This window comes from Protomyctophum parallelum, assembly GCF_964188405.1.
Source record: "Protomyctophum parallelum genome assembly, chromosome: 8".
Taxonomy (NCBI): domain Eukaryota; kingdom Metazoa; phylum Chordata; class Actinopteri; order Myctophiformes; family Myctophidae; genus Protomyctophum; species Protomyctophum parallelum.
Window position 1 is genome coordinate 4,280,158 of NC_139703.1, and position 14,553 is coordinate 4,294,710.

The 14,553-nt window shown below is 43.6% G+C and overlaps 1 protein-coding gene across 1 annotated transcript in view; it reads right to left on the minus strand.

Moving 5' to 3' along the window:
* Nucleotides 1-14,553, minus strand: part of dock3 (dedicator of cytokinesis 3) — a gene marked incomplete at both ends in the record, with an annotated part of 250,584 nt that overhangs the window by 30,509 nt on the left and 205,522 nt on the right. Inside the window, 11 exons of the mRNA XM_083772261.1 lie at nucleotides 1,129-1,278; nucleotides 1,462-1,589; nucleotides 1,791-1,983; nucleotides 5,114-5,284; nucleotides 6,208-6,289; nucleotides 6,708-6,808; nucleotides 11,224-11,307; nucleotides 11,740-11,837; nucleotides 12,025-12,196; nucleotides 12,531-12,637; nucleotides 14,112-14,274. Coding sequence (XP_083628387.1) covers nucleotides 1,129-1,278; nucleotides 1,462-1,589; nucleotides 1,791-1,983; nucleotides 5,114-5,284; nucleotides 6,208-6,289; nucleotides 6,708-6,808; nucleotides 11,224-11,307; nucleotides 11,740-11,837; nucleotides 12,025-12,196; nucleotides 12,531-12,637; nucleotides 14,112-14,274 — 1,449 coding nt within the window. The remainder of the gene's footprint in view (nucleotides 1-1,128; nucleotides 1,279-1,461; nucleotides 1,590-1,790; nucleotides 1,984-5,113; nucleotides 5,285-6,207; nucleotides 6,290-6,707; nucleotides 6,809-11,223; nucleotides 11,308-11,739; nucleotides 11,838-12,024; nucleotides 12,197-12,530; nucleotides 12,638-14,111; nucleotides 14,275-14,553) is intronic.

Below are 14,553 nucleotides of genomic sequence, written 5' to 3' on the forward strand. Positions count from 1 at the left end.
GAGATAGAGGCGTTCTAGAAAACCCTGGGTGGGAGTGGATGGGAGCTGTGTTTTTAAACCCTGTGTGGGAGTGGATAGGAGCTGTGTTTTTAAACCCTGGGTGGGAGTGGATGGGAGCTGTGTTTTTAAACCCTGGGTGGGAGTGGATGGGAGCTGTGTTTTTAAACCCTGGGTGGGAGTGGATGGGAGCTGTGTTTTTAAACCCTGGGTGGGAGTGGATGGGAGCTGTGTTTTAAACCCTGGGTGGGAGTGGATGGGAGCTGTGTTTTTAAACCCTGGGTGGGAGTGGATGGGAGCTGGCTGTGTTTTAAACCCTGGGTGGGAGTGGATGGGAGCTGGCTGTGTTTTTAAACCCTGGGTAGGAGCATAGACATATAAAGGCTCTTCCGGCTCTGGGGCGTCTGTATCTCAACAGAAGGCAAAATGGAGGCAAAGGGAGGCGATGGCGACACGTGATTGCATTGGCAAGCTTTCCCGAGATTCCTTTGCGAAGGGGCCAATCAGAGGCGTATGACTTCAAGATTCCGCTTGACTTCCTCCTTCCGTTGCAGACAGGTCGCCCCCAACGAACTACAGCGGCCAATGAGGCATCTATTATGTTTCATATCTACGGGTAGGAGTGGATGAAAGCTGTGTTTTTTGCGACCACATGACTTCCTGGTTCCTGGTTTCATTGAGACCCGAATGGTATATCATAGGTTAGCAAAAAGAGCGCCATCTATTGTAAAAATTAAAACACCAAATCAAAATACATACTTAGTGGTGTGGGATTTCAAAACACATGCATTAAAAATATGTACAGCACTTGTTTTGTTGATCTCTTTTTTTACACTTTGGGCTGCATTTGATGTCATGAAAGGTGCTATACAAATAACGTTTATTATTATTAATTAAGGGATGGACAGATATAACGGAATTGAATGAATGAATGAATGAATGAATGAATGAATGAATGAATGAATGAATGAATGAATGAATGAATGAATGAATGAAGAAAAGAAGAAAAGGATCGAAGGATCGAACAAAGGAAGGAACAAACAAACAAACAAACAAACAAACCATGTATGATGGGTGCAGGTGAAGTAGTGATGAACAGAAGTAGTAGTAGTGGTATTGTTAGTTACTAACAGTGATCTCGGCTGTGCACTGCGGACAGCGTTGGCCCCTTACCGCCCCGTCCTGCCATTGGCTCTTGCTCATGATTGACAGCAGCGTCTGGAGCAGGACGTCCAATAGGGACTCCACCATCATTTCCACCTCCTCCTGCACCGACGAATCCTGAGCGAGGATTGGACCGACAGGGTGGTTAATAATAGTGCAGTTCTATTCAAAGTGGGGTCTGGGGGTCGTTCCAGAGGGTCCCCAGCAAAACATAGCATTACACTCAACGTCAACATTAATGTTAAATGTGTGTGTGTGTGTGTGTGTGTGTGTGTGTGTGTGTGTGTGTGTGTGTGTTACCAGTGAGCCGGTCTTGATAATGGAGAATATGGAGCTGAGGATTCCAGAACAGATGAGCAGCTCTTTCTGCTGCCTGAGGTGTAGATGGATGTGATGCAACACCACTGGTAACAGCACCCTACGAGACTCTGCACGCACGCACGGGCACACGCACGCACACAAAATAATCATATTGTGTTATCAGATATTGAAATCAGACAATATAATAATAAGAAACAATCTCCTTCTTTTTCCCCCCATTTTTGTTTTGATTAATGGATGTTTTAAAATGTGTTCATCTCATGAAATCGTCATCCGTGAAGAAAAAACAAAAAGGCCCTTTTATTTACCGGGGAAAGAGAAGAGCTTGCTGTCCACGGTGCGTGCGATGGCCTGCAGCTTGACCACGTCCATGGACTGTCCAATGTGCACGGTGGACGGCAGGCTTCCCAGAGTGCCGCGCACAAACTCTGCCACATCCTGCACGCTGAACATCTGCAGGAGCTCGTCGAAGATGGCCGGGAAGGAGTTCAGTAGAGCTGCCTGCATGTAGCCAGAGGACACAAACCCTGTGTCAGACTATGGACTTGTTGTCATCAATCATGTCAGACTCAGAAGTCGTGGGTTCAAAATGCAAATCCAGAAACACTCCTGTGAGAATCACACCGCCCCGGCATTTAATCCACGCAGGACAAACAGACAAACGTATCGCCGCTGTCGGGCAGAAAACTCTTATCTCCATCTTCTAACTTTTTGTGTTTTTTGGGGGGGTAAATTAACGCCCTACTTGATCACACTACAGTACAGCGTCAAACAGATCATAAGTAGCAGATCTGCAAGCTCGAAACGCAGCGCAAAGTGTCGCATTTCAAACTCGTCTATCTGATATTTTTTTATATGTTTGAATTTGAATCCTAAAAAGTTTTGGACATACGTACGGTAGGAGGATTCCACCCGACAGAGAAGATAATGGACAAACAATAAAGCACTCACACTATAGGGCTGGGACATTTTGGTAGTTCTGTTAGGAACCACACATAGGCCTACATGTCAACATAGAAATATGGAAAACACTCTCAATGTCCTCGTGTCTTTACGTTGTGAGAGAACATGCTTCTTTTGCTCCCCCCTCTAACTCTGTCAGAGACAACAGTCACCAAGCATTGCATTTTAAAGCATTTTTTTGTGCCGATTGATTTGTCGGTCCGAAAATGTTCCTGAAGAAAAGATGAATTCGCGAAAGCGTGGTTTAGCCAACATTGCAGCTGTATTGTTCAGGAATGTTTGGTACCATTTTAATGAGCAGGGAGAAATGTAGACAAAAAGAACGCCATTATGGACTGTTTATGTACAGTATACTGCATAGAGAGGAGAAAAATAGAAGAGAGAGAGGGGGCGAGAGAGTGATGACAGAGAAAGACAGTGGTAATAAAAACACGGCATACACGCATGAACACACAGTCGCACACACACGCTCCCTGTGTGTGTGTGTGTGTGTGTGTGTGTGTGTGTGTGTGTGTGTGTGTGTGCATGCTTATGTGTTTGTGTGTGGATTTGTTCTCAGAAGTACCTTGTCTGCAGACTGTTACACAACAAACTAAACTAACCTGTGAATTATCATGCCTTGACACACACACACACACACACACACACACACACACACACAGAATGGCACAGTTCCAGCGCACGCACGGGTCGCATGTGCACGTGCACGACCTACAGTAGTACAGTAGTAATAGGGGTGGGATTTATTATGCGATTTTAAAGTTATTTGTTATGTCAGAAACACTGCATCGAAGTATGATTCAACTTTTCATGGCTTATATTTTTTAGAATTGGTTTAAAATGTTTTAGTATAATACAAAAGCAAAGTAACTTGTTATAAGTAACTTATAATCGCAATATAATTAAGAATCGCAATATCAAATCGGCATCCTAGGTATACGCATAGGATCTAACCTGACTTTGCCAGATTGCGGCAGTATATTGAGTTGAGTTCACAAGTTCCCTCCTCCTGCCTCATGCATCTGGGCTCTCTCAAGCAGAAACCATGAACCAGGAGCAGCGGGACAACAATCTGATATCTCCAGAATAATTTTGAGCTGTAGTCTTGTTAGGTTGAGCTGTGGCACAGCTTCAATATGTCATCAGTCTTGCGTTGATCCCGCCTCTAGCGGCCGCATACGGCTGCATATCGCTCCGGTCTGATTTGGTCCGGAGTGCATCGTCTCTGCCTGAGAGACACCAGACTCTCCCTTCTGGCAGAACTGGCAACTGTTGTCCAGCAGGGGGAGTGGTTTTACCAGGCTACCTAGGATCAACATTGTATCGAATTGGGAGGTAAGTGAAGTATACACTTCTTCAGAAGTCCTATAGATCACTCACAGGTTGTGGAAGAGCGCCCTCTATAGGAACACGGATATAACATACACATGCGTTAATAAATTCAATAATACACAATGCGTCGGATTGTGCGTTTGGATTGAAATGACGTATACATGCGTCAATGGCAGGTGGGGATGATAGGACTGAAGACATGTGCTTGATAGACCCTAGCACCACAGCAGGGACTGGTGGTGACTGGACACTGGTGACTGAGTGAGTGGTGTGATTTCTACTCCATAAGGGCAGGTGATATGCAAAGAAAAACAGAGAAGGAGCTCTCTAATGGGTGAGATGCGTGAGGGAATGGGATGTTTCCTCCATGGACAATCACTGGGCCGCATGATGGGTGAGTGTGTGTGTGTGTGTGTGTGTGTGTGTGTGTGTGTGCGTGCGTGCGTGCGTGCGTGCGTGCGTGCGTGCGTGCGTGCGTGCCCGGTGTAAGAGGCCAAGAGGGATTACACAAAGGTGCGGGTGATGTGTGTGCCGTTAGTTTCACAAACAGGGGGAGGGTGTCACACTGTCACAATATTCCTCGAACCAACCATTGTTACTTACTGACAGAGGAGAGGGGCGTGGAGAACTGGAGCTCCACCCCTGAGAGCAGGTGGTGCTGCCTTGCCCGCTACTGGGAGGAGCCTGTCCTGGGGCAGGGGTTTGGGATTGGCCCTGCAGGGCCTGGCTGGAAGCTAAGGGAGAGGTAGGCCCGACACAAGGGCCCGGGGCTGGGGTTGAGCCGGGGCTAGACTCGTGGTGGTGGGGGTGCTGGGGTAGGACAGCACGGTCAACGTGTGGGCAAGGAACAATTTGGGGCCCCAAAAAAGGATGGAGGAAAGCATTATGGGGTGGCAGCGTTTGATAAGGGATGGACAGAAAACAAATGAAAGATTCAGGGCAGAGGAAGAGGACAGTGGGGGATGGAGAATTAGATTTAAAAGCAACTAAAAGCAGAAGGGGATCTCTCTGTGGGAAACTATTAACTGTCTAACAGTCACTAGAGATAGTGAAGTATATAACACAATGGCAGAGCTAGGAGTCAACTGAATCAGAGATCATCCCTTGCAATAAATAAGTAAGTAAATAAATCAATCAATAACAACTGTCTATAAAAAAAAACATCGTTTTTCGTTAATAAAATAATTTCCATAAATAAATTGACAAAATGCTTGAAAAGTAGTGAAAATAGCAGATCGGCTAGTTTGGGTTTGGAACCACTGGTCTATAACATACAGTGTTGCATGTCTGTCCTCACCTGTGTGAAGACCAGGGTCTCTGTGGTGTCTGTCCTCACCTGTGTGAAGACGAGTGTCTCTGTGTTGCGGCTGTCCAGGCTCAGGACGAAGCGGATGGACTGGAACAGCTCCTGGATGCTGACCCTGAACATGTCCTCCTCCAGACCACAGGTGGCCCGCGAGTACAGGATGCGAGACTGGACGATGAACTTGAACAGATACTCCAAGGCCTGGGGTGTGTGGGGGAGAGAGAGAGAGAGAGAGAATATAATACCGGTATCTTTGATGTGAGTTAGATCTCTGACCGATGGTCATTTACACAATACACACATGTTCATATACGACCAAATGTTGCTTTCAAGAATGTTATTTTTTTTTTTAACTTAAAATTTTATCCCACGATTTTGTAACCCAGTTTTCTTATCACCCAGTGCCAATTATCTATGTAATCCTGGGCACTACACTTCCTCTGCCAACCTGGGGGGGCAGCGGACTGACCTCATGCCTCCTTCTATGCATGAGGAGTCCAAGCTGCTTCTTTTCACCTGACAGAGGGGAATTTCCCCGGCCGGACGTAGCGCGTGGAAGGGACACGTTATTCCGACCAGTTCCTTTCCCCTCCATCAGGCGCCCCGGCTGGCCAGGGGGAGGTAGTTTTAGAGACCAGGATTATGGCATGTTTTTGTGAGGGTATCTACCCTAGGGGACACGGGGAGAACATGCAAACTCCACACAGAAAGGCCCTATCGCCAACCCCCGCCTCGGGTATGGGCACTGATGACGCGGAGGAGAGAACACGCCGCCAGTGCCCACAGCGTCCCCAGCGGGAATCAAGAATGTTATTGAAAACATTTGAAGCGAGAAATACACAATGCAGTAACCAAAGATTGATTCTATTTGATCAACACGTCCTTGTTTTCCGAGGCGAGCGTGTCCACCGAGCGCAACACTTATGGAATACTTGCATTACTGTGAGCAAGGAAATGCTTTGTTTTGTTGTTACTTTTGGGTCAATGTATTCATTTATTTATAAAGAAGCCATGTAATATACACCACGCGGGTAGTTGTTTAGAAATAACCCCTTCATGGTTGGTTAAACACAGAGGGGAGTTATTTCTCTATATTATCCCAGGTGTAGTAGAAGGTGTCTCACCCTCATGGCCTCTTGTATGTGGTCCTGTCTCACCACCTCTGCAGAGCGGTCCATGTACCACTTTAGACAGCGGATCAACTCCCTGTCACGCACACGCACGCACGCACGCACGCACACACACACACACACACACACACACACACACACACACACACACACACACACACACAAACAATAATTTTAACCACTTTATCCATATTTGATACGGTAGTGAGCTTGTACATCTGCTATTGTTTATTTATTTATTTCATTTTTTTTTCTCTATTTCATTTTAACACATTTCTGGGTGTAAAACATTTTCACAAACATCTTGAAGCCGTATAACTTCAAGTATGGTGCGGGTTGTAGTCAATGAGACAAACATGCCAGATTGTGCTGGTATGGTTATTCAAGGTCTGGGTATATAGGATTAAAAACATACGGCATAATGTGAGTCATGGACGTTGCAGTCTGAGGTACAGTAATAGGTACAGTGGAGTATGAGGACTTGAAGCACTCACTTGTAAGCCAGAGCTCCGGCAAAGTGCTTCTGGATGTACGTGTCCATGACGGGCCTGAAGTGGTAGTACTTACTGTCCCTGAGCAGGTTAATGATGAACACCTGAGGAGACAGATATCATTACTTGCACAAGCAGAGCGCGCAAGTAATATTTCCGCCTGGTCTCCTTCGTCGTGACAGCTGTTCCGCCATTCGAGGCTTACGCAGAAAAACATCAAATCTGTGCCTGTGTTGCTGGACCAATGATGACGAAATGACCATATTTCTTACGTCATCATTTAGAGCTAGTCATACGTATACTATATACATAATCAGTAAAAAAATAAAATAGCAAATTGTGCCTGATCTGCTGGGACCAGAGTACGTGGTGTGTATGTGTATGACTAGCTCTAAATGATGACGTAAGAAATATGGTCATTTCGTCATCATTGGTCCAGCAACACAGGCACAGATTTGATGTTTTTCTGCGTAAGCCTCAAATGGCGGAACAGCTGTCACGGTTTTTGGCGCAAAGTAACCACAGTATACCGCTAATCAACTTACAACTACACACTTTATACAGTATAGAGTATATATGTATACGTATATAGTATATGCCTATATACTATATATATACTATATATATTTCTTACGTCATCATTTAGAGCTAGTCATACGTATACTATATACATAATCAGTAAAAAATAAAATAGCAAATTGTGCCTGATCTGCTGGGACCAGAGTACGTGGTGTGTATGTGTATGACTAGAAAAACTAAAAAGGGATCCAGAATATAATATTCCTAATATATGATATATGACAAAATCAAGGGTGAAATATAATATAGTGATTGACCATGTCCAATAACTAGTATTCACTGTCTTTTACTTCCATTAGCTTTTTTAGTTTACTTGAGTGAATCAGCTGAGCGGTCGGCTGACCTGGATAGTTGCTCTGCTGAGCTCAGCTGACTATCTGAGCTAGGAGCTTGACTACTTACTGTACATGGCCTAGAATGCCTGAACTAACAAGATGTTAACAATTGTTTCCCCATGTTGTGGTTCACTTCATGATGTAATTGTGGGTATTTAATTGCATATAATCTGGGAGTCCCTTAATTTCAAAGGGAATACAAATAATGTCTAATAAATGCAATGTGTACTTATACGGTAATACAAAAGATTATTTCACAAGCCAGACATGTGTCTCCAAATTAAAATAGTTTTTATAATCAAAAATATTACAGTCACATAATACTCTAATAACTAACCACACCCCCTTCCCCTCTTCCACTTAATGTATACTTACATTTTTTGACAGAGTTATTATTTTTTTTTTTTTTAAGATATTTTTTTGCGGCTTACGCCTTTTATTGATTTTTTAAGGGACAGACAGTAGGCTGACAGGAAACGGGAGAGAGATGGGGGGATGACATGCAGTAAAGGCCGTGTCGGGCTCGGGAGTCGAACCCGCGGCACACCGCGACTGGATCACCAGTCCGGTGCCCAGACCGTTACGCTACGGCCTGGGCCGACAGAGTTAAATTAACACGATATTACTGTGTGTGACATTTTTTATGCTTTAAATGCGATTGGGCTGCTTAGTGCTTATCACCTCACCTACTTAATATAACCTCAGGTTATGTTTGTCTACAGTGTTTGAATTGCATTAGAGGGTATGTGTTTGGAGGGCGCAGCTGTAGCACACACACACACACACACACACACACACACACAGGGCGCAGCTGTAACACACACACACACACACACACACACACACACACACACACACACACACACACCACACACACACGAGCTGCGTTCGCTTCACGCGTTTGCGCGTCTTACTTGTAATACAAGTTTGCAAAAGACATTTCCCATTTCAGGACAGCCTTTCAGTATTAGGTGAATGTATTATGTCAATACACTTGTACCACTGTACCACTAAAACACAAATAAGGAAGTTTAAGTTTGGGGCATTTATGGGAAGGACCTAGCTCAATGTTCTCAATAAATCATGATTAGAAGTGGCAGGCATTCAAACACATTAAATCACATCAGTCAAGAAAAGATAGTCGGCTGATAAAGTCCAGCCTTGATCCAATTGATCCAAATGGTTCAACCGTCCAGTTTTTTCACCTTCTACTAGTTCAAGGAAGTTTAAGTTTGGGACATTTATGGGAAGGACCTCAATGTTCTCAATCAATCATGATTAGAAGTGGCTTAGTAGATAAAAAATAAAATAGCAAATTGTGCCTGATCTGCTGGGACCAGAGTACGTGGTGTGTATGTGTATGACTAGCTCTAAATGATGACGTAAGAAATATGGTCATTTCGTCATTATTGGTCCAGCAACACAGGCACAGATTTGATGTTTTTCTGCGTAAGCCTCAAATGGCGGAACAGCTGTCACGGTTTTTGGCGCAAAGTAACCACAGTATACCGCTAATCAACTTACAACTACACACTTTATACAGTATAGAGTATAGAGTATATATGTATACATATATAGTATATGCCTATATACTATATATATACTATATATATTTCTTACGTCATCATTTAGAGCTAGTCATACGTATACTATATACATAATCAGTAAAAAATAAAATAGCAAATTGTGCCTGATCTGCTGGGACCAGAGTACGTGGTGTGTATGTGTATGACTAGCTCTTAATAATGACGTAAGAAATATGGTCATTTGTGGTCATTTGGTCCAGCAACACAGGCACAGATTTGATGTTTTTCTGCGTAAGCCTCAAATGGCGGAACAGCTGTCACGGTTTTTGGCGCAAAGTAACCACAGTATACCGCTAATCAACTTACAACTACACACTTTATACAGTATAGAGTATAGAGTATATATGTATACGTATATAGTATATGCCTATATACTATATATATACTATATATATTTCTTACGTCATCATTTAGAGCTAGTCATACGTATACTATATACATAATCAGTAAAAAATAAAATAGCAAATTGTGCCTGATCTGCTGGGACCAGAGTACGTGGTGTGTATGTGTATGACTAGAAAAACTAAAAAGGGATCCAGAATATATCTACAACGATAAAACAGTATTTCTTATATAGATAGAAACTTGAATCATACTTAATAATACTAGATGTTTATATGTATAAAGTAGGTAGCAAATAGTTACATCTAAACATTAATCATTTCAAACGTTCCTTCACAGAGATACTGAGATTTGACAGTTTACAGCGGTCGAAAGGACTTGCGCGCTCTGCTTGCGCACTAGTTGGCCATTTATGGCCTACTAGTGTGCAACAAGCAAGTATGCACTCGACAGAGTGCAGTTCTAGTTTAAAATGTGGCCGACTTGGTTTGATTGATTGATTGAAATATTTATTAACAGTTTGCAGAATTACAGCACATTTCAAGCACAATACACTCAATACAAAGACTGTTAACTGTGAGTGGACGACCCAATTAAGCATTACACTTGTTTACAACATCAGGGTCCACATTGTTCATTTCATCAAAACATTTAGAGACGTACAAATAGACACTTCTATGTAGTTAAAGAACAGAACAGGAATTCATCATATAGGAAGCAAAAAGGGAAAAGATACATATACAGTGAGGGGAAAGGGGGGGGGGGGGAGATTCAGATTTTATGCGGGCCAGTTTCGAATTGCAGCCGTCCGTAGGTGCCCTTTGAGAGCGGTATTGAAAAATAGCAGATCTACAAGCTCATAGCGCGCCACCGAGTGGCGCGCTACGAGCTTGTAGGTCTGCTATTTTTTGAAAAATCGAAGAATGACTTGACATATTTAGAATCTGATCTCAGGTCAGAATGAGAGACCAGTGTGTGTGTCCAGTGGAAACCTCGTATGAATCTGATCTCAGGTCAGAATGAGTTAATAAGGTTACTGTATTGGCCAATTTGTATTGGGGGTGGGGAGGGGGGCGGTGTGGGGGGTCGCGAGACATGGCTGAAGCATTTCCGGGGGTCCCCAGCCAAAAAACGTTGAGAACCCCTCTGGACTAAGGGATATTTCTCATGTTATTTTAACAGGCTTAAAAACACATCTCGCAGGAAAGAAGAGACAACGAGAGAGATTTACAACAGAGAGCCAACCATTAGGGGGATAGGTTTAAAGCACGCATTTGAACAGAGCGCCTGCCAGTCACAATGTGGGACAGCGTCTCAATTTGTGGGACGCCTGAAAGGTCATGAAAATGTGGGACTGTCCCATGCAAAGTGGGACATCTGGTCACCCTAACACAGTGGTTCCCAAACTTTTTAGCCTGTGACCCAAAATACTATAAATAGCAGATCTATACAAGCTCACAACACGGCACAAGGTGACGCATTGTAAGCTTGTAGATCGGCTATTTCCACTACTTCTTAAACATTTGTTTTCTAATTTATGGAATTTCTTAGATTTTTATTTTATTTCTTCATGAAATTACTGAATCGTTGGGAATTTTTTTAAATAATAATAACAAACCCATAAAAATGTGTCGAGCGACACTGGGAAACATTGCCTTAACACACACACACACTTACCAGTGACTGGAAGACCAGCGGGCCGTACTTGTCTGTGTTGTCATCAAGGATGGCAAACAGCGTGTCCAGGATGTCTTGGAGGAACTGTAACATTTATACACAGCATCACAGATGGTCCACACGCGCGCCTACTTGCATATTGGTTATATTCTATTTCTGAAAATGTCAAATATATGACGATTTTTCACCATGGAAATGACTGATGATTATGCAAAAAATATGTAGTAATTGCATTTTTCTCAAATAATTGCTATTAGGCAATAATTGTAATAAATGTAATCATTTTGACAGGCCCCACATGCATACGGGAGGATATCTTTCCACTGTGTTTTGCCCAGGCATAATTTCTGTGAGGTTAGGGTTAAGGTTAGGGTTAGGCGTAGTTTTTAGTGAAGTTAAATGTTAGGGTTTAGACGCAATCGAGGCGAAACACCTGAGAAAGAGGGAGTCCCACATGCATGCAGACTGTCTTCCTCCCACAATGCCTTGCTGTTCCTGGAGGCTCCTGGTCCTCACCTTGACTATCTCCTCTCCGCTGACGTGTCTGAGGCGACTGAGGATGTCCATGACCCTCTCTGGGTGGACCTTCCACTTCAGCAGAGCCAGGAGGTCCACTGAGAAGACAACACACATAAGAATAGACCCTCCAGAAAAACGCAGGCAAAAATCCTTGATTAATGCAGCTTAAATTGCGGAAAGTTGCAAAATGTGAAATTGAATCGGTTGAAATTATTATTTTGGGCGGTCACAACCTGAAAAGGTTGAGAATCACGGGGATAAAAGCTGTGAGTGTTTCTGTACCGTTCTGCGTGAGCTTGGTGGAGGACAGCTGCGTGCAGATCCACAGGGTCTCCTTGGTGCTGCGCTGGAACACCAGGCTGGAGGGGATGCTGGGACAGCTGTTGAAGTCCTCCTTGCAGCAGGGCAGTCCCAGGTACAACGCATGGTTGGTGAAGGTGCTGTTCTCATCACACTGAGGACAGAGGGAGTCGGAAAAAAGAATATAGAAATTGAATAATATAAATTATAGAATGGTCTCTATGCACACACGCCATTTTGGAAAGAACTTGGGCCACTTCCCTACTTCCTTCACAGGTGTTACCGATGATACTAATGAAGGCTCTGTTGCATTCTGGTCAAACGGAGTCAGGGTGCTGCTACTGTGTATGTTGGCTCATTGGAACTCTGAGAGTGTACCAATGGAACCAGATTGACCAGAGTTATTGTCAGAGTTATAGGGGTCCTAGGAGAGAGAGAGAGAGAGAGAGAGAGAGAGAGAGAGAGAGACAAACACATCATGCCCTGACCTTATAGACGTAGAGCTCATGGCTCTCGTCCGATAGCGTAGTCCCATCTTCTCTCATCAGGGGAGTGAAGGAGAAGCCAAACAGCTTCTTCTCACCTTTGTCCTTGGCTGGCACGCACAGGAAAGAAAGACATTCACCATTAGTTTAAAATCTTGACGATTTCAACCCACTGAATAAATTATGAGAACACATGAAACCAGAAAACACCAAATGAAACTTCCTTTACTGGTAGTCTGCTCTGCTCTGCTTATGGACCAATAGAGGTACAACCTCCATTAAACCCAGACTATGTTATCAGTATCAAATCAATGTATCTCTCTCCAATGCAGTGGTTCCCAAACCCAGGGGTCGTTCAGGGAGTTCCAGGGGGTCCCCAGCTAAATGATAGTTAGGAACCAAATGGACCCTTATGGGTCTGTAACTCTGAGAGTGTACACATGCAATCCATCTGTACACTCTCACAGTTAACCCATTCTGAACGGGAACCCGTTTTGGTGTTAGCATCGTGTCGTGCTTTACCTATTGAAAAATAGCAGATCTACAAGCTCATATCGCGCCACCGAGTGGCGCGATACGAGCTTGTAGGTCTGCTATTTTTGAAAAATCGAAGAACGACTGACATTTTTTAGAATCTGATCTCAGGTCAGAATGGGTTAAACTAATAGTGATTTTACAATATAAATTGGGGGTCCCAGAGATAGAAATGCCATCATGGGGATCGGCAGGCTGATTAGTGTCAATTTGGGGATCCTTGACATGTAAAAGTTGGGGAACCACTGCTCTAGCACAGTGATGTCGGGAACGAATGCCTGTTCTGAGGGGGTCATGACTGCTTATCCAACCAACTTCACACCAGTGTTGATTTTGACAGCAAATGTTTATTTAGCGTATAAATTTGAATACATTTGAATACATTTTGATTTTGCATTTGGTTGCATGCTGAAAATAGCCGATCTGCTATTTTCAGAGTGCAACACAAACATAAAATGACATCTCATATAAACCAACAAAATGGAAAAAGCGTCACTCCAAAATAAAAGATGCAAGACTGCATGGCTCAGATGCAACTTCTCATATTTTATTGAGAACGCCGACGCGTTTCGGCAGTATAGCCTTCTTCAATTACTTCTCTTTTAGTTCTACTGGATCTCTTCTCCACTAGTCCCTCCCTAACATTTTAGTCTAGTTTTTATCTGTTGAATGATAAAATTGTCAATATATTTAGTCTTAGTTTTAGTCATCGTAGCTTAGTTTTATATTCAGTCAGTCAGTGAAAAAAGAGTCGACGAACATGTTTCGTCATAGTTTTAGTCATCAAAATCAACACTGCTTCACACTTGAAGCTGCAGTCGTTTTGGGTCCTCAAAAATACACCCACCAAGTGTGAAGTTGATCTGATGAGTGGTTCGGCAGTGGTGGTATGTGGACAGACAAGCAGACATACACACGGACGGACATACAGGGATTTCTAGAATTCACAGATTTACTTTAACCACTTAAACACAAAAGTGGTTAAAGGAAATGTATAAAGTTCACAGCGCAGCGCTTGTACTGTCGATGGGCTGTGAGTGTCATACTCACTGGAGCAGTGTCTGAACTCAAAGCGCAGGTGTGAGCCCCTGAAGCGGTCTATGGGAATGGGCAGTTTGAGCACCTCGCCCCACCGAGGACTGTTGTTGTGGTAGAGGACAAAGGAACGGTGCTCTGCCATGTTGGGCTCTCCAGAACCCAGACTGATGCAATCCTGGGAGGAGAGAAAGAGAGACAGAGAGAGAGACAGAGAGAGAGAGAGACAGAGTCAGAGAGAGACAGAGTCAGAGACACACAGAGAGGGGTGGTTGGCACATTACTGCCCCCCCCCCCGGCAGTGAAGAAAATCAAACTACTACTACTTTTTAGATTGTATTATTACAAAACATACACTAAACAACTTCAGTCCTATATTCCTTTACTTTAACTCAAGTACTCATGTACTTTCCCACACCTAAGTGTCCACTCAACTGTGACAGTTGAGTGGAACTGT